General features: G+C 41.5%; 3 protein-coding genes across 5 annotated transcripts; 1 reads left to right on the plus strand and 2 right to left on the minus strand.

Annotated features, from left to right (window-relative positions):
* Window positions 1–4,753: 4,753 nt before the first annotated feature.
* Window positions 4,754–9,198, plus strand: mettl26 (methyltransferase like 26). Its single transcript, NM_001039734.1, has 6 exons — window positions 4,754–5,169; window positions 6,604–6,763; window positions 7,638–7,697; window positions 8,042–8,109; window positions 8,205–8,283; window positions 9,005–9,198. The coding sequence occupies exons 1-6, from the start codon at window positions 4,973–4,975 to the stop codon at window positions 9,050–9,052; spliced, it is 612 nt and encodes a 203-aa protein (NP_001034823.2). The 5' UTR covers window positions 4,754–4,972; the 3' UTR covers window positions 9,053–9,198.
* Window positions 9,199–10,179: 981 nt separating this feature from the next.
* On the minus strand, window positions 10,180–15,046 carry wfikkn1 (WAP, follistatin/kazal, immunoglobulin, kunitz and netrin domain containing 1). Its single transcript, XM_002932449.5, has 2 exons — window positions 13,644–15,046; window positions 10,180–12,439 (listed from the first exon to the last, which is right to left on the minus strand). The coding sequence occupies exons 1-2, from the start codon at window positions 13,800–13,802 to the stop codon at window positions 10,961–10,963; spliced, it is 1,638 nt and encodes a 545-aa protein (XP_002932495.1). The 5' UTR covers window positions 13,803–15,046; the 3' UTR covers window positions 10,180–10,960.
* Window positions 15,047–18,841: 3,795 nt separating this feature from the next.
* Window positions 18,842–22,378, minus strand: LOC101732325 (serine/threonine-protein kinase N2). Of its 3 annotated transcripts, XR_004220538.1 has the most exons (9): window positions 22,028–22,378; window positions 21,813–21,875; window positions 21,594–21,670; window positions 21,286–21,428; window positions 21,055–21,162; window positions 20,890–20,970; window positions 19,942–20,738; window positions 19,758–19,815; window positions 18,842–19,626 (listed from the first exon to the last, which is right to left on the minus strand). XR_004220538.1 is itself a non-coding variant. In XM_031893651.1 (7 exons), exons 1-7 carry the CDS (start codon window positions 22,276–22,278, stop codon window positions 20,556–20,558), a joined length of 906 nt encoding a protein of 301 aa, XP_031749511.1. In that variant the 5' UTR covers window positions 22,279–22,378; the 3' UTR covers window positions 18,842–20,555. The 3 variants fall into 3 exon arrangements, 1 of the variants encoding a protein (XP_031749511.1); XR_004220537.1 differs by having other exon boundaries at window positions 18,842–19,815; XM_031893651.1 differs by having other exon boundaries at window positions 18,842–20,738.
* Window positions 22,379–24,680: the final 2,302 nt, after the last annotated feature.

Here is a 24,680-nt window from a genome sequence, read left to right on the forward strand (position 1 = left end):
TCAAACCATCCTGATTGTTAGCCTTTTTCATTCAAATGGTCTGAAATCATCCGGCCTAGGGCTCACTCTAAAGAGAACAGAATGTGGACTTCCACATTACCTTTTGGTGAGGGCTATGCTATGGCCCAGGCAAACTGTTTCTCAGTCACTTCACTGGGAAATGGCACCTGGCTATATGTTTGTGAAGATTCTTATTCATCTAGGTCATGGTACAGTATATCTGTAGTAAAAAGTCACTTATTACTACAGATATGGCACCTGGCTAATAAGTGTATTTTATTTGCCTGTGGCCCATGCCACTTAATGTGCCAGAGCCGGGTTACATATATTTTGTCTCAGACATCAAAATGGTGATCTGGGTTTTGTAACAGTCCAGAGTTAAAAGCGTCACTTTGTATAAAGTGCATGAAAATAGCATTTAGCAACCGAGCCCTAAGACCTGTCTCTGTAGCTACCTCTGCTGGATGCCACAGGGTGCAATGTAACAACCAAGGCAGGTTCTCATTGCTCCAGTTTAGAACCTGCAGCACCTAGATGGCTAAAACTGCCCCACTGCACATGCCTTATGCACACATTTCCTATGTACTTAATAGCTGCTCAGCAAAGGAACAGGAGGGTCTTGTACTAGACTCCATCGGCCAACTGGGTGTCCTTGCTGTCATCTGTCTAATTCAGTGATCCCCAACCAGTGGCTCAGGGGCAACATGTTGCTCCCCAACCCCTTGGATGTTGCTCTCAGTGCCCCCAAACCAGGGAGTTATTTTTGAATTCCTGACTTGGGGGCAAGTTTAGGTTGAATAAAAACAAGATTTACTCCCAAATAAAGCCCCCTGTAAGCTGATAGGGTGCATAGAGGCTGCCTAATAGCCAATCACAGCCCTTATTTGGCTCCTCCATGAACTTTTATGGTGCTTGTGTTGCTCTCCAAGCCTTTTTACATTTGACTGTGGCTCCTGAGTAAGAAAGGGTGGGGATCCCTGGTCTAATTCTTTGTTTTAGATATTTGAGTACCTATACATATAAAGAATGAAACCCAGAAGAAACCTCCAAAATCTATTTTTGACCACAAGATGGCACTATACCTAAGGATTTTATTTTGAAAAAGGTGACTATCATGGTTCTCCTCCTCTAAAAAAAATGTTTAATTTTTTATAATTAAAGAAAATAAAATTCTACACAACTATCCAATATATAATACACAATTTTCAGTGGGTCTGAAGTGTAACTGCAATTGAAACAGTGGCTTAACTACTCTGAGTAGACTCACCCAGTCCTGACTTGTCCCCCCACCCCCGCCTGCTTGCATATAAATCCCCACTCCCACCCACTGTTCTACCTGAGAGCTGGTGTGGAGCGAAGATTTATATGCAGCAATGGAGGAAGAAGACCATGCAGTCCGGCCCCCCACCGCAACTAGGTCTCTATTGTTACGCCACTGGAAAGTGTCTGTCTGAAGATCCTCCTTTTTCTTGGTGAAGTATCACCACCCAACGTGCCTCATAAGTTTAGGGTTGAGGGAGGCACAAGCTGCGGCGTTCTGTTAAAGAGAAATGGCAGCTGCCAGTCACTATGGAATGCTGGGTAGCAAGGCCCCATTTACAGTGAATAGAGTTTAAACTCTAATGTGAGTGTTCCCAGATATTTGTCACAGAATAGGATATGCCATAGATGGAATAAAGGAAATAAACAGAGGAAGATGCTGCTTGATGTTGTGAGTTTATTATGTTTATGGAGGCAAAGCAGTTTTAAAGGGGTGGGGGATGTAGCAAGAGGAAATCATAAACCTATTGAGCCCTTTTTTGTCCCGGTGCCCCTGCATGTCTCTCTCTCTACATATGGGAAACCTCACACCCCCTTGTGAAGTGGATTTTGAGTTGCAAATGTCCTTTATATCCTATGAAGACTGAGAGGCTATCCCTGCATCAGTGAATGGCTGCACTAGCAAGGGGCAGATAGGGAGTTTTAGGGGAGGCCATGTTGTCCATGCAATGTGTATATTTGATGTATACACCCGTCTGTTGTACAGTGATGTGGAGCGTGTATGTCCCACACTTTTTTCCAAGCCACACTAAACTTACCCCCACTGCACAAGGGGTCCCTTTCAGTAGCCTCCCTGGAAGGGGATGTTTATTTTATACACCAAAACATCCATGTCAGTACTTAAAATGCCCATATAGACCATCTCTGCCCGAAAATGTATTTCTACAGTGCCCTTCATGTTAGGGATATTTTTCTTTGCTTTACCCCTCTGCTACCTTCACTTGCTGCAGCTGTCATCACTAACCAGTGCTTCTCCTTTCCAGACTGGCAAACTGGGTTCTGGCAAATGCCAGAGGGGCTGCCACAGACAGTCACTATTTATTGGTCTGGTGGGGGCTGTTTGGGCCTCTGTGTACTTGAAATGTCAGGGCCAATTTTGAATCCCAGTCTAGGCCTGTTCCTTTCTGTAATACTGACAGGGTGAAAATTCTTCCCGCTCTAGCAAACATCCGATTGGCCAATGCTTTGTGCCATTCACATTGCAATTTCTTACCCTCCAAAACCTTTGCCCCAAATAATCCTATCCAAGTGGATAGAGGGCTGGGTGGAACTGTGCCCTCACTGAGTGACACTGTGCCATACCAATGAGTATATTGGAGGGTGGGTTTTGTTCCCTTTATACATTACCTTGACTTTATCACTATTCAATCTCATCTGCCATTTCACTTCATGGTCTTGTACTTTATCTAAATCGCGCCAATCAGTGAAAACATGAATCATTGCCTTGCACAAAGAAAATGCCCAAGGTCTGATGCACTGGTGTAACTAGAAGCTATCGGGCCCCACGGCAAAAACATTTTAGGGGCCCTCTTAAAGGAAACATATAGTATATGAAACTCCCCGCCTCAATTTTGTAGGCAATAATGAATAATATTTGGTGCAAATGATCATTATCTGTAAAAATGTTCCCTTTATTGGAGCTCCCCTTAAATGCACTATAGTCAGTGTTTCAAATGATGGGTGGGTGTGTCCTAACGGTCCCTGCCAGAACACAGTAGAAGGGGGATAGCCAATCACAGCCCTGCAGTTACACAAGCGTTTGCCTGCTTCAGTTCCCTATCAGGCCAGGTTCCTATTCTACAGTACAGTGTGCGGAGTGCCGTCGCTCCATTGCGGATAGGTGGAACTAGTGGGTTTTTGAAGAAATTTTCAGTAAACCAGCCTGAAACACAACTTTTTTTAAGCACATTCCTTCTCTTTTAAAAAAAGCATAATACACTGGCACATTTTTCCTATACATATATTTAAACAATGATTGCTACATCTGGCCCCCTATAACTCCCGTGCCTCACCTCAAGCTTTTGTATAGTCGGTTTCCTTTATAGTTCTGCTCCTGATGGCCAGCTTATTGTTTGAACAAGAAAATGTCCCATTAAACAACTTATTGCATTCTCCAGTATTTAGTCCCCTACTATTTTTATCCCACAATCTCATTAAAGCCTGGTTTCTGGGGGTAATTGGACCCTAGCAACCAGACTGCTGCTAAAATAACCAGCTGGAGAGCTGATAGACAAAGAACTATATAATTCCAAAACCCCCAAAGAATTAAAAATGACCAAATGCAGATTTTCATATCCCAGTTCTTAAGTAAAAGGTGAACTAGCCCTTTAAATTAATTTCTATTTAACAGCAAGTCACAATGAAATTTGGTCAAGGTAACAGATTTTTTAGGCAAAAGAGTTTGCGCACAGGTATCCAGCAGTGAATGTTTGGGACGTCAGAAAGATGAACAAGGATCAATTGAGAGGCGGACTGGCATGCTGTGGGCACCTGTCTTCTAACAGGTGTAAGGTGTTCATATCAACATGAAGCTAATGGACAAGAAACAGGCTGAACTGCTAGCAGAACTTTGCAGTTCGGCCTACTATCGTAAGCCTTGCTATGTCAACAAAGGCATCATGAAAATGCTGAACTGGCTTTGCACAAACCACCTAGTTCTTTTGCAGGTCCTGCAAAATGCCACCGAACCTTATGTCAGACCACAAGTATTGGGCTCTGTAAAAGCTTCCACTATAGCAATGATCCCCAACCAGTGGCTTGTGAGCAACATGTCGCTTACCAACCCCTTGGATTTGGCTCTCAGGGGCCTCAAAGTAGGTGACCATTTTGAATTCCTGGCTTGGAGGCAAGTGTTGCTTGCATAAACCCAGTGTAAAGCCAAACAGAGCCTTCTGTAGGCTGCCAGTCCACATAGGGGCTATCAAATAGGCAATAATGTTTCTCATTGGCACCTCCAGGAAATTTTTCCATGCTTGTGTTGCTCCCCAACACCTTTTCCATTTGAATGTGTCTCACGGGTATAAAAAGTTCAGGGATCCCTATGCTATAGCCTAGCCCTAATAGAGCACAATGGACTCAGTAGCAATTTCCTGGAGAACTGGTTTTCTGTACTACGACTCAAAAGTGGCAAATGTTGTTATATGGGGGGGGGGGGGAGTATCTTTTATATTTAGATGCAGCATGCAGCTTACCCATGCAAAGCTATGTGAATAACAAAGAAACATAGAAAATAAATATTATGTACAGACAATAAGTAGCAGTCAGTACTGGGAAATTATATTTAATGTGCAAATAACTAAAACATTGGCCTTTCCCTCAGGGACTATTGGGTAATTTATTCTAAAATAAGATACATTTAATGTGAACTAATAATACACGTCCCCTTTAACTCTCGCCGCTCTGGCAGTGACGATCCCTAGGAAACGTAAAAACGCCGCTTTCCTGCACCGAGGCAGTCTGGGATTTGTAGTTTTTCCCTGCCTACTCCGAGCGCCAGACGCGAATGCTCGGGTGCGCCTTTTCAGCGCATCATCGCGGAAATCTAAGCCTCGCTATTCGTTTGCTGCAGCCTTTCCACAGGCTCGGCCGTGCCCTGCCGCCTCACCTTGCTCTCTTGTCAAGCAGCCCCGGCTGTAGAGCGGCGAAGAAAAAGATGCTAGTGGCGGCTGCAGCGGATAGGAACAAAGGTCCTATACTGGAAGTGCTACAGCAGTACGTGGACCCTGCGGCCCCCAAGGTGCGAGCTTTGGAGGTGGCATCCGGTACCGGACAACACTGCGCACATTTCGCACAGGCACTGCCCAACCTACACCTGGTCCCCTCAGAGCTGGACCCGCACAGCCGGCAGAGGTGAAACACGTGATAATGCTTGATGGGGTCATGTGACTAGCGGCCCATCGATTGGCTTATCCTGCCAAGAGCAAAGCTACACATGCTAAAGAGTCTGTCTAGTAACGCTTCAACTTGCTTACATGTTTCAGCCATTCTGTATTCTGGGAGAGGCGAGGAATCTGATAAGGCTTGGTGGGGGTCATGTGACTGCGGAGGATTCTCTGATTGGCTCATACTTATAGTACAGCGGCCAGTAGCAGGCTTTGCACAGGCTGCAGGGAGACCTTTGCTTTATTTCATTTTCAAATGTGCAAAGTTAAAATGTAAATGTCCATTTGTACATTTACATATATTTATATTATATAAAAAAAATGGGAACGGTACAACGTGGTTCTTTGTATAAAAAAAAAACTCGGTTACCCTCAGAATCCTATGTGGCGCCCATTTTATTGCGATTACGCGTAGGGTGTCATTCTTTATGTAAAGCATTCTTTAAACTGTGGTGACTTTGTTGTTGAACTACAACTCCCATGATCCTACTCAGTTAAAGGAACAGTAACTCCAAAAAATGAAAGAGCTTTAAAGTAATAAAAATATAATGCACTGTTGCCCTGCACTGGTACAACTGGTGTGTTTGCTACAGTAACACTACTATAATTTATATAATAAGCTGCTGTGTAGCCACGGGGGCAGCCATTCAAGGTGGAAAAAAGGAGAAAAGGCACAGGTTACATAGCAGATAACAGATAAGTTCTGTAGAATACAATAGTGTTTTATCTGTTATCTGCTATGTGCCTGTGCCTTTTCTCCTTTGAATAGCTGCCTCCATGGCTACATAGCAGCTTATTTATATAAATTATAGTAGACTTTCTGAAGTAAACACACAACTTTTACCAGTGCAGGGAAGCAGCACATTACATTTTAGTTACTTTTATACACTTTAATTTTTTTGTGTTACTGTTCCTTTAACAGCATTGGGGGGGGGGGGGGGGGATTAAATATTGACAATGGAAATGTTTGCCCCCAGCTCACTGGCCCACAATCCAGCATTAGCATGTGCCTTTGCATAAATGAGCCACACCGGGCTCTGGTAAAAAGCATTTTGGGCCTCTTACTACCACAGATATGATGCTTACTTATCCATTTAGCCAATGGTGGGGGGAATTCACGGACCTTATAGGGTTCGCTATTCGCTTTCTGTACTCCCTGTAGTTATGACACTTGGCAGTTAGTAATGTCGGACACAATATCAGATTCTGCCTCATACAGAAATTTGTTCTGTAAATTAATTCTTTGTTTAAAGTTGGATCTGATTGTAGATTTGCACTTCATTGCTTATAAAGAGAAAACCGACTGCTTTACCACTACAGGACTGAACACATAGGTAATCATGTATTTCTGGGTTACTATAAGATGATGGTTTATAATTTGTGTTCTTTTTCTTCCATACAGTATTTCAGCGTATATCTCCCATTGGTCGCTCAGTAATGTGGAGCAGCCCCGGACTCTCGATTCCTCCAAAAGCTGGGAGACTTGGGGATTTAGTCCCAATTCACTGCACCTCATTATCTGCATCAATATGATCCATATCACTGAGCCTAGCTGCACACAGGTCTCTCTATTTTGTCCCCTGTCTGCTCAAAGTCCCTTATCTGCCTACAGTTGCCATCTTGTGTCTCTTCTTCATGTCCTATGCTTTTGTTTCTTATAGGCTCATATTACCTTCTAGGCCAACAGCTAGTATCTTGTATGCCTGCTTTATGGTCCTGTGCTTTACTATATGCTCAGGTATTCTGCTTGCAGCTCCTACCTTGTGTGTCTTTCCTATATTCTCATCTTATAATTTCTACATATGGCTGCCATCCTGTGTGACTTTTTATGTCCTTTTCTCCCTTCCAATATGCTAATACTACCTCCTCTGCCCATGGTTGTTATCTTGTGTCTCTTTTCACCTTTCCAATTTGCTCATATTAACTTCTCTGCCTCCAGCTGCCACCTTGTGTGGCTTCTTTATGTCCTATGCTCCTTTCCTTTATACTCAGGTACTCTGCCTACAGCTGCCACCTTGTGTGGCTTCTTTATGTCTTATGCTCCTTTCCTTTATACTCAGGTACTCTGCCTACAGCTGCCACCTTGTGTGGCTTCTTTATGTCTTATGCTCCTTTCCTTTATACTCAGGTACTCTGCCTACAGCTGCCACCTTGTGTGGCTTCTTTATGTCCTATGCTCCTTTCCTTTATACTCAGGTACTCTGCCTACAGCTGCCACCTTGTGTGGCTTCTTTATGTCCTATGCTCCTTTCCTTTATACTCAGGTACTCTGCCTACAGCTGCCATCTTGTATGTCTTCTTTTTGTGCTTTGTTCCTTCCCGTCATGTCAGAGTTTCTTGCTGTTTCTCCAAATCCCTGACATCTAGTGCCTTCTGTAAATATTTGTCTCGTCTCTTTCCCACTTTTTTTACTGAAACCCTCTCTTTTCCCAAAAGGGTCTTTTTAAAGGAGCAGGACACCTCTTGATGCCTGGAGGTGTATTATTCACTTATGGGGTAAGAGACCTATTGAGTGCCATCAGTTACTGCCCTAACAACAACAAAATATGTGTCAGTTTAAGAGTCGATGGTAGCATATCTTGTGGCTCTAAAACGAATTTACACTCAGTTGCATTGCATTTCATACATACATAACATTGTCTAAACAGGCTGTAAACTCAATTGCCTTCCCTTATCAATATATAAATCTGTTAAGATATTTCTATTCATATTGTATACACAAAATCATACTTTGTATATACAAATAGATGCATTGTTCACAGCCTGTGTATTTGTTTGTATATAGGTGTTTACATTTTATTTCCTGCAGACTTGATTCAGAATTTCTTTTTTTTATTCAGCCATACTCAGTGAATGGAATCCTCACCCCACAGAGCAATGTGGATTTTAACATCAGTCTGAAAAGGAGGTACATCTGTCGCTTATGTTTGTATATTTCTCTTGATTTAGTGTGTCACCAGCTAGAGTCTTATACCCCTGACATGACTCTTCTTTGTCTTGCAGAAACCCTGCCTGGGGAATCTGGGATACATCTGATCTTCAAAACCTAGCAACAACCTGCGGGATGTCACTGGAGAGGATGGTAAGGAAAACTGCAACATGCACAGGGCGAATCTGAAAAGTGCCCAAAATGGCCTCTTTCACCTCCCGCTGCGTTGAAATAGAAAAGCCTGGAAGCGACGGTACTGAAACTTTTTAGCCAAAAAAACACCTAATGTAAATTACACTGAGGGGTGTCTGTAATAACTGCTGTAGCTTTAGAGAGGGAATTGTGCAGAGTAATTTCCAGAGATGTTGCCTGCATCAGACATTTAATCCATTACCAGGGATGCTCTGCCAGAAGCAATGCATAAGCAGCGTAAAACTACTAATATCTTATAAATGAAGAAAACATGAATAACTAATATATTTTTCATTATTTATTTTACTAAAAGTTGAAGGGGGACTTTTGTTCTAACCCTCCAGCTCCCTGTAGCTGCTGGCAAACCTTCCTTGAAATTTATAATCATTACACTGATTGCTGCTTGTACTTTGTTTTTCTGGATACAGACATAGTTCCAGGAATATCATAGGCGGCAAAAAATAAAGTTTGAGAGCATCTGTAGTAAATGTACAGTATCATGCCTGCTTCTCATGGAATATTCCAGTCGCCTATATCGCAGTGCATTCGTCTTCTTCTAGCAAGAGTGTGAGGGAAAAAAAAAAGGACCGTTGGACTGTCCCTCCCACAGTCACATGCCTAATTTGACTTTGATATTGTGAAAGCTGGACCTTTATCCTAATGACTTTTACTTGTGTTGCAGGTGGATATGCCGGCCAATAATAAATGTCTGATCTTCCGAAAGAAGTGACCCCTGGCCTGCTGTGGCTCATTGTGCCAAAGTGAACATCATTTGTGTTAGCAACTGTAAGGCCCAAACAAGTTTTCTTGTTTGTATGAATCATTTATGTACGGAAACTGTGTTTGCAAGAAAGAAATATATACAGAGGGGTATAACTGATACTGGGAGTCTTTTTTGTTAAGAAACTGGCTTGTCTTTTAATGAACACTGTAACATTGAGCTTTTGAAACTCAATTTTAACTATTTTTTAGTCTATTTAGCTCTAGATGATTAATATTTTGGTTAAATTTTTATACATTGAGGGTTCTTCTTTATTTCCTTGGGGATAGAGCCAAACAGCTTCTTGGGATTCATGCAGAGCATTCTGATTTAGCACTACAGCTGCATCCTTGATATATGTCACATGTAGTGCCTTCTGCTGTGACTGCTGCCATGGCTCCTGTTAACTCACATAGGAGTGAGAATTTGCTGCTTGTGACATCCTTAATTCTAATGCCACACTAGGCTCATTCTCTGTCTGCGTTTCTTTGCAGGCAGCAAAACAGCCTTCAGATTTCAGTAGTCTATCTTGTGATTAGGACTTTTTTTAAAAGAATAATTTTATTGTTGTAAACCATTTATGCAAAACAATTGCCCCCCCCAACCTGGTTTTTACATCAGTGATATAGCAAACAGATGCACAGAAATCTCATAGTGATATCTTTGTTGAGATTATGCTTTAAAACAAAGAAGCTATATAACATTAAACATTTTCTAGTCGTGTTAGTCCTGATACAGCACTAAGTAAAATGCCTGGTGTTTTATAAATAAGATTTGTTTTTGTTGTGGAAGCGTGCCACACTGTGGTCAGTGTTAGTAAAGGCAAGCAGAATGGAAGTAGCTGTTATAATCAAAGAACAGTGCAGATAATAAGCTATTGTCTTGAATGTTAGTGCTAGTTTAAGGTAGAAAATATATATATATTTGGGTATATTTCAGGGCCAGACCGGCATTCAAAATAGGCCCATGCCTTTCACTTACACAGAGGTTTAAACACCCCCCACCAAGCCACTAAATAGTAACTGTCTATGGCATCTTACAGGGAGCCCCTCTGGCATTGGCCAGAACACACAGATTGCCTGTCCGGTCCTGGTGTATTTTCACTATTGCCCTAGCTATATTACAGTAAAGCACCACTTGATGCACCCTATATTACTGTTAGAACTCAACTTGTTCTCTTTTTTAACGGGATAGTTTACCTTTAAGTTATATTTTGGCATGCTATAGAAAGTCATATTATACGGTATGTTAAGTGGATTTTAAAATAAATGGTTAGTTATCCTTTAAGGTAAACTAAACTATACCTTTAACTTTTAGCGAATGCAAATGTACTTCCTCATACCTCCAGTATAATTTTCTATTATTCCTAAAACAAACCGACCAACCAAACAAACAGGACAATTAACATAGTCTGGAGATACCAAAGAAACATACTGTATATAGACGAAGGTCATTTATACATTCTCAAGCATCTTTGAAAGCTTCTATAATTAATTAATTAATTTAATGACTGCCTAGTCATTTCCAGCTGCAGATCTCAGCATTCTCAGTTAGTGTGTCTCTGGGCTGCTGGGAGTCGAAGTTTACAACAGCTGGAGATATTGGCATACATCAAAGTCCATTAACAAACAGCATGGCTAACAAGGCAAAACTATAAAATCCTATCCTGCTTTTGGACAGAGCAGGTCAGAAGTGCTCATGTCAAGGAGGGCTATAAAAAATGGAACAGATACTAAACATGAGGCTAAAAAAGCCCCTGTAAATGTTTTTGGGAAGACCAGAAAATGAAACCTCTTTAAAAATATCTGAAGTCCTTGTTGACCTCCTTACAAAACAATTAGAGCAGTTTTGCACAATACTTATTCAGTAGCACCAAAATTAGTCCTGGAATCTGTTGAGAAGTTTACATGTCCCTTTATCCAACATGTCCTTGACTTTCCTCAGCCTCTTTTCATTGGCAGGGCGAATGTAGCTAGATGGCCCTAACAAGGCCATGCCATCCTGCACGTCACCCATGATCAGAAGTTGCCCGTCCCCTGATCCTGCAAGATTAGCACAAGGGCATCCCCCTCCTTCACCAAGTGTGACCTCCAAGTATTTGGTGTGAAACAAATGTAGACCCATGTAGTCATCTTTGAGCACTTCTCCCAGGACAACCCTGAGTACTCGTTCCTCGCCAGAATCTTCCAGCTTGCCTACAATAACAAAGTCGCTATGGCACAAGCTGGGTACCAGTTTTCCCCTTGGGTGACATCCTTGGCACTGCTTGACTTGAGGTTGAGGGCAACGGTCCTCACAGGCTTGCTTGCTTTCAAAGTTATTCAAGTTGCCCTGGCAGCCTCCATAAACAAAGGAAAAGCATTGGCGCATCATAGTACTGTATGCCCATCGCCACTCTGGTACCTTGCAAGGACCTCTTACAGGAGGAAGAGAGCAGAGGTCAGGGGGCCTAGCATGGCACGATGATCGGCACTCCTCATAAGTGTAGAATGTGTTACCATTGCCTTGACAACCCCTATGTACAAAAGTATGGCACTCCCCACTCTGTGAGTCATAGTACCACTGGAGGGAATGGGGACCATGGCACTCTCTGCGATCAGGAAGTTTTTGGCATTCAGAAGGGTGCACCGGGTGATGTTTAGGAGCCGTGGTAGTACTTTTTCCTAGAACAGAGAGTGGGAAAAGGGCTCGGAGAAATCCAGCAGAGTTCCGAACCATGCAGACATAGATGCCAGCATCTTCTGGGCGTGCATTGTATACAACTAACTGACCTAAATTGGTGACCACCAAATTCCCATACATTTGATCTGGCCTCATGATTGGAGCAGATGGGCCGTCACCAAGCTTTTCCCATAGAATTTCAGGGCGGGGACGTCCACTAGATTCACACTGAAGCCCCACAGTGCCACCAATGGGCACTGATTGGGAGATTGGTGATTGGTACAGTGCAGGTGGCACAGGCATTTCCATTGGAGTTGCAGCCTGTGTAGGCAGGGGGGTGGTCATTGAAGGTGCTGGGCTAGTGATAGGCCAGGATGACACAAACTTACATGGCACCTCCACCAAGCTGATGCCCCTGGCACAAGCCTCTGCATCCATATAACATTTGTTATAATACGTGAGTCCGTCAGAAGCACAGGTGAAACCAGGGAGCTTCTCACAGCGCTCTCGGCAGCGGCAGACAGGTCGTCCCTCCCATAATTCACAGTCAGATCCTTGCTGGGCACAAATAAAGCCATTGCAGCTGGCAGGGCGCAGATAGCTAGAGGCGGGGAGTCCTGAATCGGGGTAACGGGCTGCTACGCAGCTCTTTTGACCACAAACATTAGTGCAACACTTTTCAAATGCTTCACAGTCCTAAGGAAAGAGAATAAGGAGCTTATTTTTTGTGCAAGGAATGTAAATTCTGATAGAAGCTAATTAAAAAACTAGTGTTGCAGCACAAGAGATTCAGATGCTTATATACTGTACATTATATATATATCTGTTTTGTAGACAGGACATATTAAAGTTATTATCTAACTCAGAGATGCCCCATTGTTTTCATATTGTAAGCCAGTTATTCACTATACAGGTTTGGGACCTATTATCCAGAATTTTCTATAAAATTGGAATTTGAGTATATGCGTGATTGCCTTCCTATAATTCGGAGCTTTCTGGATAAGGGATTATATACCTTCAGTTGGACAGGTATTGTATAACAGCTTGAAGCATAAAGGCAGTGCCATGAATTTTTTAAGGTAACTGTCAAATGAATTTTCAAACGATGTTTTCCTGACTCACAAGTATACCCACAAATCTAACTTTTAGAGTGTTGCAATTTTAGAGCTTTTCAATTGGTCTTTTTTTTGCAGTTTTTGTATTGTCTGCCTTGTTCTACCTCATTCCAGCTTTCAAATGTGGGTTGCTGAACCTGGCAGTAAAAAGCTATTGCTCTGTGAAGCTACAAATTCAGTCGTTGTTACCTTTTATAATTTATTTTATTCAGGCCCCACTTCTATTCATATTTCAGTCCTTCATTAAAACTACTGCCTTGTTGCTAGGGCAAATTGAACACCAGCAACCAGATAGCTGTTGGTATTACAAACTGAAGAATTTTGAACAAAAAGCTAAATCATTTTTAAATAAGGCCAATTGCAAATTGTCTCAGGATATCGCTGCCTACATCTACATCATACTAAAAGTTAATTTTAAAAGTGAACTTCTACCCCTATTGCCACCAAAGGTGTTGCCCAGTGGTCGGGCAGTTAGACCAAAGCTGGCCTAACCCTACTGTTGCATCAATTAACCTTTTCTTGGAAAGCACACAAAGTCCTGAATATCCGTATATAGGGGCTCTCTTTATGACACTCCTGCACTAAAATGCCAAATGGTTAGGGGAAGGGGTTGATAGAATGATGGGATCTGACAACTAAAGCAGATACTACCAGCCCTCTGGTAGTACAGTAATGAACTTATCGCTCCTAATTTTAAATAAAATCTCCTTTATTTAGAGTAACAGTTTGAGAAAGGCTACCCACCATGAAAATGTGTCATTAGCGAAGGATAAGAGGGTGCTTACCTGGTCAGACTGGCATTCTCTCTCGCAGGTGCTCTGGGCATCCACCCACAAGTTGGCATTAAGCTGGTTGGGGCAAATACCAAAATGTCTTCTGACTGGGCTGAAGGGGACACTTAATGCCCGCAGAGAGAACAGCACAAACAAGAGTATGGTTAACATCTCCCACCCAAGGCACCCATATAAAAGGTATGTTCTATTTTATAACTGAGATTTATGTATATATGTATATGTGTTTAACACTGTGCAATGGGTATTGGCACAAGTGTTCAGTCTTCTTAAGTGATACTCTGGTTGGCCAGGCTGAATAAAATAAAATAATAATTTGGCTGTGTTCTAATGACACATGTGCCTACATATTTGCTTCAGAAAATGTGAAGTATGCCTGCTGCTGCATAGTGTGTGCTGTCTGTGTGTGTGTTGTGTCAGAGGTCAGACCTCCCCTCATACCCTCAGGGGTGCCCAGTATGTCCATGTGGTCCAATGTAAGGAATCCACTGCCCCTTGGCAGTTTAACCTTTTATACAAGAAGGAGAGAGAGGCTCGGGCATCCTGAGTGGAAAAGCTGTAGACATGTCTGTGTTGGCCAAGGTCTCTCTTGTCTTGTCCCCCCCTCTCTCCCGCCCCCCTGACAGGATAACTTCCTAAGCAGAGTCCTGTGTGGGTGGGAGGGGGCAGACCTTCTCCCTCAGTCTGTGTGGCGAGAGGGGGCTGTGTGAGCAATGAAGGAGAGCAGTAAGTCAAGGTGGAGATGTTTATCTGGCCAGGTGAAGGGCCTGGCCCTAAATGTGGCATCTACTGGACTAGATTTACTAAACAGTACCTTTCCATAAACCTCCTGTACTGTAGGGGAATGGAAGTCAAATTGACAAAATAAAACTGTAACTATGGCAATGACAGTATAATGGTGTATTGTGTACCCGCACCACGTTCACATGTGGCACTAAGGTGTGAAACATTATGGCAGTGAGTCTGTATATGCGATGTAGCCATGTGCCTATGAACCCCCAAGTGCCTGTAGCAGAGAAGGATGTGTGTGTGTGTGTGTGTGTAACAGAGGTGCAGTGTGGGATTAATACAAAGTGGGTCTGTGTGGGTGGGTGACACAGAGGTGTGCAGTGTGAGGGATGGGAGGAAGAGGAGGGAGAGAGCAGCTCAGTGCCTTCCTGCCAAAGGAGTGTGAGTTGGGGTGTAACCTGATTCCACCTCCTGTCTCCTTTCATTCAGTCTATAGCTCCCTCCCTCTGCAGACACTAAATGAGGGGGGATCAAAGGCCACTGCCATTTAACCCCTTCCCATGCATACCCAGGACTGGCATTGGCATCTCCCTGACAATCCAGCCCATCCCTTTCACTCTATTCTCCTATATTCCCGGGATTAGCAGGGCCACAGTATACTGAGAGCACTAGAGCAGGAAATTAACTTGTAGCTAAACATGCATGATGAAAAGGGGTTTCACTTAGTCCAGGAAGCTCTGCCTTTAGATTTTTGTTCTATACATTTTTACTTTAGATGTAATATAATTAGGTGATCTGACCTTCCCTTTAAGGGGTGGGGAGTTTAGGAAGAGACATTAAGGCAGATTTGTGGTGCACTGAAGTAAGACTTGTTTGAGGCTATACTGCGCTCCCTCATTCGGGATTTAGAATAAATACTTTTTAAAACAAGGTTAACCCCCAGATAGAGAATTGTAGTTCTAAATGTTATAGCTTGGTAAAGTCAAACATGCTTTGAAATTAAAAAACACAAATATAAAGAGAAAATATTACTCCACATGCAGAATAATCTATGTCTATATGAGTCATTGAATATTTATAGGAACATTACATGCATGCAGTCCCTAGCCATATATACTGCATAGTCTCCTTTTAAATGTTTATTAAAGGTAAGGTCTAGTCATGTTATACTGATGCTTTTAGCAAGCAATGCTCACAGCTGCCTGATGTGCGTATATAGCATCACAGCTTAAATTATGGTTTTGCTAGTTTTTTTTCCCAGAAAATATAACCTAGTGGAAGACCCCAAACATTCAGCTTTAAAACCCAATTCCTAAAACCTAGTAACAATAGTACTAAAAAAAAACACTGAAACCATACACATATTTTTAGTTAAAAGTACACACGCAGGGGTAAACATGGGGTTCATAATGTGGGACATGGACTATATCAGTGGCAACAGTGCAACCTCAATAAATACAATATAGAAATAATAACATTTCGACATATGCCATAAATACATACTTGTTACCTGTCCCTAATTCCCAAGGTCAGTCCCTGGTTTTGATTCCACTTCCTTGGAAGTCTTCTAGACTTATTTTATTTTTTGCACTGACTGTGCAAATTGCAATGATCTTAGAGACAGAAATCAATTAAAGTTATAGGTATATGTTACATGGACATGTAAAGGCCCCTTTTAGCTTCACGCTGGTGTGGCTCAAAGGCTCAGCGACAAGGTGTATCTGGTAATTATTGTCACATGTTGCCAACTATGCAAGTACCAAATTTATATACAGTAGCTGTTTACACACATAATATACTTACCTGTACTAAAATAACTACAAAGAACTGGCCATCGATGTGCATTTATTTAAACAAATACGCAGCACCACCTACATGTTGAAAACAGTATTGCAGAAAATATGTTCCACTAACTGGTTTGAGAGGGGTCCCAATGGGGCCAGGTGATAAGCTGCCTCAGGCCACAGTGTGCTGCAGGTTAACTTACTGAGAAACTTTTTTTTAAAACGAAATTTCAGAGAGTGCAATTTTGTACACAAATCTCTATGTGATACAATTGCTGGCCCAATGATCTGGCCCATTACTTGGGCTGTCAGGTCCACTAGGATGGAGCTGCTGTGAATTTTTAAGACTATGTTTGTAAAAGTCTAGTAGAATAAAAACCCCATACTGTATGGAAAGCTTTGTCATTGGCATTCAGAGAAGGGGGGATTTTGTTTTGTAACCCAATGTAAGCGGCGGATCTTTCCATTAAAGCTGTTGTCTCAGACAAAAAGAATCAGGGTGAGGGTGAGGATGCAGGGGCAATATCATTTTTCATTGCAGAATGACAGCAAGAAAGGATTTATTTCCCTTTTTTTGTCTGCGAGCTGAAGAGTCCAGCGTTGCCCCATCTGTTCATCACGCTAAAGGGCAGGCAGCTTGTCCCCTGCAGGGTTACTGAATGAACAAAATAAAACTGACATTTCTTTTCTGCTCCATAGTCTGCTTTTGTCAGTCTGCCCAATTACTTTATAGACATTTAAATATCCATTAGCTGAAGTCAACACAGCTGCGCCTTTTTATAGGGATTTTTGTAGGAAGGTCTGTACGGAGAATAAGGTCATGATTTTCCACTGTACCCATGTGCTTGGTCTAGATCTTATGTATCTCAATAAATGTATAAAGATAACATTAAAAAGGCAATGGATTTAATAAATTACTTACAGAGGGTCTATCATGTGCTGATCATGCTTAAATATTTTTACTCCATGAATATTTACATATATAAATATACAATAGAGAGCAAACTCTCATGTCTCACTTTATCGTTTTGTGTTCTTGAGGTAGGAAGGTAAATGTTTTGTCCTGCCTTTCAAGCCTCTGGTTTTAGGTCACATAAGAAATCAAAAGACATGTAGCAGGTCTGGACTTGGACTAAAATAGACCCTGGCATTTCCAGTACACAGAGACCCAAACAGCCCCCCACCAGCCCAATAAATAGTGACTGTCTATGGCATCTTACAGCAGCCCCTCTGGCATTTGCCAGAATCCAGAGATTGCCAGTCTGGGCCTGATCTGTAGACACAGTGTCTGACTAGCCGACCAGGATACCAGAAAAACTCCCGGTGGGCCCAGGGGTTACTGGGCCCTCCTGCTCCAATTTTTTGTTGTTATATCTTTTTTTCCCCTTTATATGACACGGGACATGGGAATTAAGGACAGACTTGTTCAGTGCTGGGAAACTGTGCTTATTGCTCCCAACTCCAATTGCAGGAACAAAGACCAGGGAGCCTTATTTACACAGATCAGCTGGGATTCTCATTGGAGGATTTTTTGTATTCTAAAGCAGTCCCTGGCTGTGGACATTTGTGGAAAAGTTTTATTGTGCAATATTTTTTTAAGAATACAACTCTGATGTAGCTGGACTACAGCACCCAGCATGCCTCTACCTTTATTATATGTTTTTTATTCTGAGATTTATAGTCCAGCAACAACTCGGTAACATTTGGTAGCTCTGCCTATGGTGCTGTGTAAGGAATGGTAGGGTGTCATTGCTGAAAGCCTACATTTTGTGTCTAGCCATTAGTGCTGATCACATATTTGTATTAAAGAGGACATACTGTCAAAAAATAAAAATTGCTTATATTTCGTATGATTTTATTTGTGCGTGTCGCCAGCTTAAGTCACATTACCCTAAAATCTCAGGCTCACACATTTATAGCCCATTTCCAGTTAATTTTGTCTCACCAAGTAAATTGTACTAGTTTCCTCAAGCACACTGACTTTCAGTATTTACATTTCAAGTTTTATCAGATAAATTATTATTATTATTAACATTTATTTATAAAGCGCCAACATATCCCGCAGCGCTGTACAATAAGTGGGTTACATACATTGGACATACAGAGTAACATATAAAGCAATCAATAACCGATACAAGAGGTGAAGAGGGCCTTGCCCAAAAGAGCTTACAATCTACAAATAGATAACTATCACATATACATATGGTAATTCAATTTCATCAGAAGCCAATTTACCTAAGCATGGTGAAAAGGAAAGTTTCCCCACCCATTACCCCCTCTACCCCACTGCTCACCACCTAAACCACCCCACCTTTGCTCGCCATTACCAGGCTGCTCCCGCACCCACCAGCCCACCCGGTATAGTGGGGGAATATAGAAACTATGCTACTGGGTATTGCACCCAACCCACCCAGTTGCATCTAAATGCACATGTATATGTTCCAGCCCTGCAAATAACCAGCTAATATATTTGTTTTCACCCTCCATGTTCGTGTCCTGTTGCCTTCAACATAAAACTCCTTCTTACCCCTGCACTTCCTGTAAAGTATAAGCTTTACACTGTGTCTCTTCCCTTTGTATCAGTGTAAATGTAGTGACATCTCTTTCTGTTTCCCTGCAGGGTAGCTTGGCACCTTGTGATGCCACCTAAGATTTCAAGTAAATACAAAGAGCATAGTCTTCAAAAACAGTTCTTTTTTTATTTTTACAAATTACATTGTTCTTATATCATCAAATATAAATTTAGGTGTAATAAATAGGCAAAAGGGACATTTGCGCAGGTCCATCAGGATAGGGCAGCCGGTGAATGCAGCATCACCCATAGATTACTTCTCATATCAATCCGGTGGCATGGCTCTTCAGCACATCCTGTCATTTCTCCCCATTTCTGGATTGGGTTGCAGATGAGACGCCTGGTGGAGCTCGGCAGCAATGGCTTCTTCCTGGCCGAGGTTCCTCAGAGAGCTCAGTAGGGAGTTACATGAGATTTCCTTTCCCTGCAGCTGCTCCGTCCCATACCTGGAAACAAACAGCAAGAATTACATATAAATGGTCAATAAGGGGAACTATTGTAAAAATGAAATATCAGGTTCCACTTTTTGTAATAAGAAACTTTTTAAATGTAATTAACTTCAAATATTAACAGTTTCTGACAAATCAAAGTCTTCTTCTCTATCCCCCTCTCAGCAATCTGTCTCTCTCCATGCAGGAGTTGGAGGGATAGTTAAGAATAACTTGGTAATTTCAAGTACCATACTTATTATATGTAAAAAGATAAAACTTATATTAAATTTTAATTTTTACAGTAGTTCCCCTTTAATTATAACCCAGGTTGATCTAATAGAAAATGTATTTTGAAAAACTTGAAATATATGAGAGCAGCTCCTTCCTGTCCTGGGTTCCTAGGAGAGCGCAGGGGAGAACTCAATGAGATTTCCTTTGACCGCAGTCGCTCCATCTCACTCCTGAGAAACAGAAACACAGCAGCAATTTCATCTAAACGCCCATTAAACCTGAGATACAAGTTGGTCCAATATGAAAATACATTCTGACTGACCTGAAATATTTGGTGTGAAACAAGAGAGTTGGTTCTTACCTTGGTAGTAGATATTTCTTGTCTGACACAGATGGCGACACAATCTGCAACATTTTTGCTGTGGAAACATTTTTTTTTTTTTTTTAAATGGTGCAATTATTTGTTTTTATTCAACATGTGCATCTACTATTGTGTTTTAGTAACTGAACTTATAAAGGGTTTATCTGTAAGAACGTGGGCTCACCTGCAGGTACTGTTGTTCCACCATTAGGCTGTTCCTCCACAACTTGTTGATGTCGGGGAATCTGATATCCATTTCGTACAGATGAGGCTTCTCATGTGTATCTGGGGCAGGCCCAGAGTGGCAATCTGTAGATTCTGGCAAATGCCACAAGGGGCTGTTTGGCTTGAAATTCCAGGGTCTCTTTTAAATCTCAGTCTAGACCTGATATATGGTGGCTCCTCCCACTGTTTCAGTCATATATTTGCCCCTTCTAACAGTCTGTAGCTCACTCAGTGACACTTGAATGACTTGAATGCTCTTCAGGGCTGATGTACAGATACTCTGGAGCCACCTGCAGATACTGTTCCACCATTAGGCTGTTCCTTCACAATCAGGTCAGGCTGTTTGGATCTCTTTGTATTTGAAATGCCAGGGTCTCTTCAAACTCAGTCCAGAACTCTGCTCTTCAGGACTGATGTACAGATATTCTGGAGCCACCATTAGACTGTTCCTTCAGAAACTGATGACTTGGGGCATCTGATATTAACTTTAAGTCATTGAGGCTTCTGATTTGTATATGGACTGGCCCACCACCCGCCCTTTCCAGCCATATATCTGCCCCTTGCAATTGCCTCTCACTCAGCTGAATAGTCGAATCCTTCAAATAGCTCTTGTGCCTCTGGTGATATCGCTTCAGCTGGTGGCATTAATCCCCAGGCTTGGCATTCAGATTGCCTGGTACTCTCTGTAAGGCCACTGACATCTGGTTTAAATGGAGGCATCAGTTCTCTTTCAAGAAATTCTTCCCAATCAATATCCTGTAAAATAGATGATATTAAATAGCTACACACATGAAACATACAGATTACATACAAACACTGACAGATACAGGAGGTATAAAGGGCTGTGCTCATTAGAGATCCTACTGTATTCCTGGCTTGATGCACAATAATTACAATATAAACTTACTTCAAAGAATTCATGGGCTTTAACCTCTTCAGCACCGGCCTCGCTGTATCCGAGGCGATGACATGGATTCTTCTCCAGTAACTACAATAAATGTAAAAACATTGTTAAATTGACAGAACCATCAGGCCTCATCCCAGTCCCACAGCCAAATCATCATCCACTTACTCTTAGTATTAGGCACTGAGCTTCCTCTGACAATTCCTCTGTCAGGGCAGGTTTGTCATTCCTGATGCTCTCAAATAATTCCATGTCATCTTCTGCATCAAATGGGAACTGAAACATGAAATATTATTTCTTTATTAAACCAGTGTTCTAATTTAATATCATTAAAGTGTTCTAAAATCCCATTTATCATTATAATGACAGTGATAGGTGATTTCTAGGCATTATGCTTACCTGGAACATGATCATGACATATAACACAACCCCAAGGGCCCACCAGTCAACGGCCCTGCTGTATGCCATCTCATCAATGATCTCTGGGGCCATGTAGCAGTTTGTTCCGCACCGGGTCTTACTGCGATCTCCATATCTGAAACCTTAAAGACAAGAAAACACAGTAAGATGATCTGTATCCCCTATCTGTGAGAGACTTCCCTCAGCTGCTTGCATACATACTGCACATACACAGATATATATATAAAAATCATCCAAATCAACCCCAACTATTCCCTTATATGCTTTGCAATTATAACAAACGTTACCATCTTTGCTCAGGCCGAAATCCACGATTTTCAGATAGCCATGTACATCCACCATTAGATTTTCCAGTTTCAGATCTCTGAATTTGAAAAAATATGAAAATTGTTAAATAGTAGACACCATAGTGAGGGAAGACAGATATATTAGATAGATCACACCATTTTTTTTTTTTATATTGAATTATATAATTTGTACAGTGCTATAACAGCTGTAACACTTACCTATGAACAATATTGTTCCGGTGCAATTCCTCCAGGCCGAGCACTATACAGGCAGTGTAAAACCTACATAAAGAGGAAAATAATTCAATGAGTGATTTGATTCAGGACATATATGTGAGTGCTACTCTATGTGAATGTGACTGTCAGTGTGCCAGGACTCTCTGCCAGTCAGACACCTCAGTATTTCACATGGATCCTAATCCCATCCCACTTACATGGCTTTTGATTCCTCAAATGCTCCTTGATGCTCGAGCAGATGGCACAGATCACCTCCAGGAAGATATTCCATAACAAAAAAGAGGTGATTCTCACTCTGGAATGTGGCGTATAAGGAAACCAGGAATGGGTGCTCTGCGCTGGTAACCTTCTGAAGGATTTGCTTCTCTTTGAAAACACTGGGGGGAGAGAATATAAAAATGTCACCACATGAACCCTGAACAGGGGAACTTGTACACAAATAGACCATTTACCACTTTTTACACTTTGTTGAAAATAGCAATAAACATTAATAATACTGATAATTCTTTGACATTTTGTTGTGCAAAAAGACACCAAAAGTAAATCATTATCAAATATATATATATATATATTTATATGACTAAATTAAAAATATCAGTAGAAAACAGAGAGCAGGTAATGACCGCTCTTTAACTGACCTCTTGATATCATTCTTGGCAATAATCCTCTCTTTCTTGAGGGTCTTTATGGCACACAGTTGTTTTGTGTCCTTGTACTCTGCCAGGAACACCTGGAATGAGACAGTAAGGTCAGTGCCTATGCTTTAGCAGGGTACTAACCCTTATTAGGGACACAGCAGCTCACCTTTCCAAAGGTGCCTTCACCCAATACTTTTCCCAGATTGAAGTTTTCCAGAGATCTGGGCATGGCGCTGAAATGAAAAGAGTTACAGGCAGAGAGTTATAGTTATTTTATAATAATAATGGTAAACAGAATAACAGCAGAATACAAATAATAGTGAGAATATAGTCCAAACTAATACCTATCAGAGGGTCCTTCTGCGCCTAGTAGCTCGGTGACTGACTCTGAGCCATTGGAAGCTTCTTCACACTATTAGAGAACAAAGGGAATTATATATCATAAAATGACTGATATATATGTGAAACATTTCTAAAGAATACATGGAATGTACTTACAGCTGAGGGGACACTAAAGGAGGTGACAGTGAAGTTTGCCACCGTGTCCTCTTCTGGCTCAAATCCACCCTCCTCCTGTTCTAGGATCATTTGTCCAACAGTGTGAGACATTCCAACATCAGGAGGCTCAATCACTTCAGGAGAATCTATAACAAACAACATGGCATCATTAGCACTGTACCCTGTGATTGTTATTGTAACCAGGACACCCCCCAAAAAATATGTATAATCAGGAAATAATAGACTATAATATTCCCATAAATGGATAAGAGTATTGAGCTATGAAAGATATTACTCAATAGATAAGAAAGATTAGTGAATGCTAAACCTGGTTATTATATATAATGTCACCCCATTTCTTATTGTTTTACCAAAAATATCAATAGTGAATGAGCCAGGAACTCATAGTATAAACATTACAGGTGCATATTAGTCTCTTTATGATCACACTTACCCATTAATGGCACCGGGTGGTCGGGCATCTCTACAGTGGCAATGAATTCCACCGGAGGCTCCAGCACATCAGTTATTTCATGAATCTTCACAAATATAGGTTCAATATAAGAATAAGAATAGTTCTGTAAAGGTGAAGACACGCAGAATATTAAATGACAGGCAGAATATTAAACAAACACACAAGGGCTCATTTATAAATGTGGGCAATGTGCTGAGTACAAAAAAATCTGGCCAAGTGACCATGCTAATTTTTGCCCACTAAAATGTTGTCTTTTCCAATATACACAAGCTATGCTATAACATAAGTGCAAGTTTTATGCCCGTATGTGAATAGTGCACACTTTGCCCTGTGCCATTATGGGCATTAAAATGGTGGGCATGGGCATTCTCTTACATGCATATATTGAAAAAGAGAAGAGAATCCCTTTACCTTGGATTTAGATGAAATACTGTGACAGCAACCCATCACCTTTTCTCCTGTAAAAGAAAAGAACATGGAATTAAAAACATCTCATGGAAACTGCTTAATGATGCAGGAAAATGTACTTACAGAGAGAGAGCAGGCAACAGGCAGGGATCTGTAGCTTTGCAGCTAACTGTCTGCCAGCAGTTGGGCACTCACCTTAGTGCACTAGGGGCATCATGGGATATCATTGGAAATCAAGCATCTGATTGGCTGCCATGTGATACTAGACCTGGTACAAACTTTGTGACTATTATTATATTGCCCCAAAAGTGCTGCCATAATGCATAGTGCTGCCCAGCTGCCCATGTCTGGACTAGTATTCAATTACACAAAGGTCCAAACAACTCCCCTCAGACCCAATATAAAGCATCAGCCTATGGCAGCTTACAGCAGCCCCTTTGGCATTTACAAGAGTTTCCAGACCTGCCATCCATTATCAGTAATGGCTAAAGAATAGGGAACCTATAACTCTGATATAAGCAGCACTAATGTTACACTAAGGGGCTGATTTACTTACCCACGAACGGGTCGAAATGAGTCCAATTGCGTTTTTTTCGTAATGATCGGTATTTTGCGATTTTTTTCGTATGTTTTGCGATTTTTTCGGATTCTTTACGAATTTTTCGTTACCAATACGATTTTTGCGTAAAAACGCGAGTTTTTCGTATCCATTACGAAAGTTGCGTAAAAAGTTGCGCATTTTTCGTAGCGTTAAAACTTACGCGAAAAGTTGCGCATTTTTCGTAGCGTTAAAACTTAACGTAACTTTCGTAATGGATACGAAAAACTCGC

This window comes from Xenopus tropicalis, chromosome 9 (genome assembly GCF_000004195.4).
Source record: "Xenopus tropicalis strain Nigerian chromosome 9, UCB_Xtro_10.0, whole genome shotgun sequence".
Taxonomy (NCBI): domain Eukaryota; kingdom Metazoa; phylum Chordata; class Amphibia; order Anura; family Pipidae; genus Xenopus; species Xenopus tropicalis.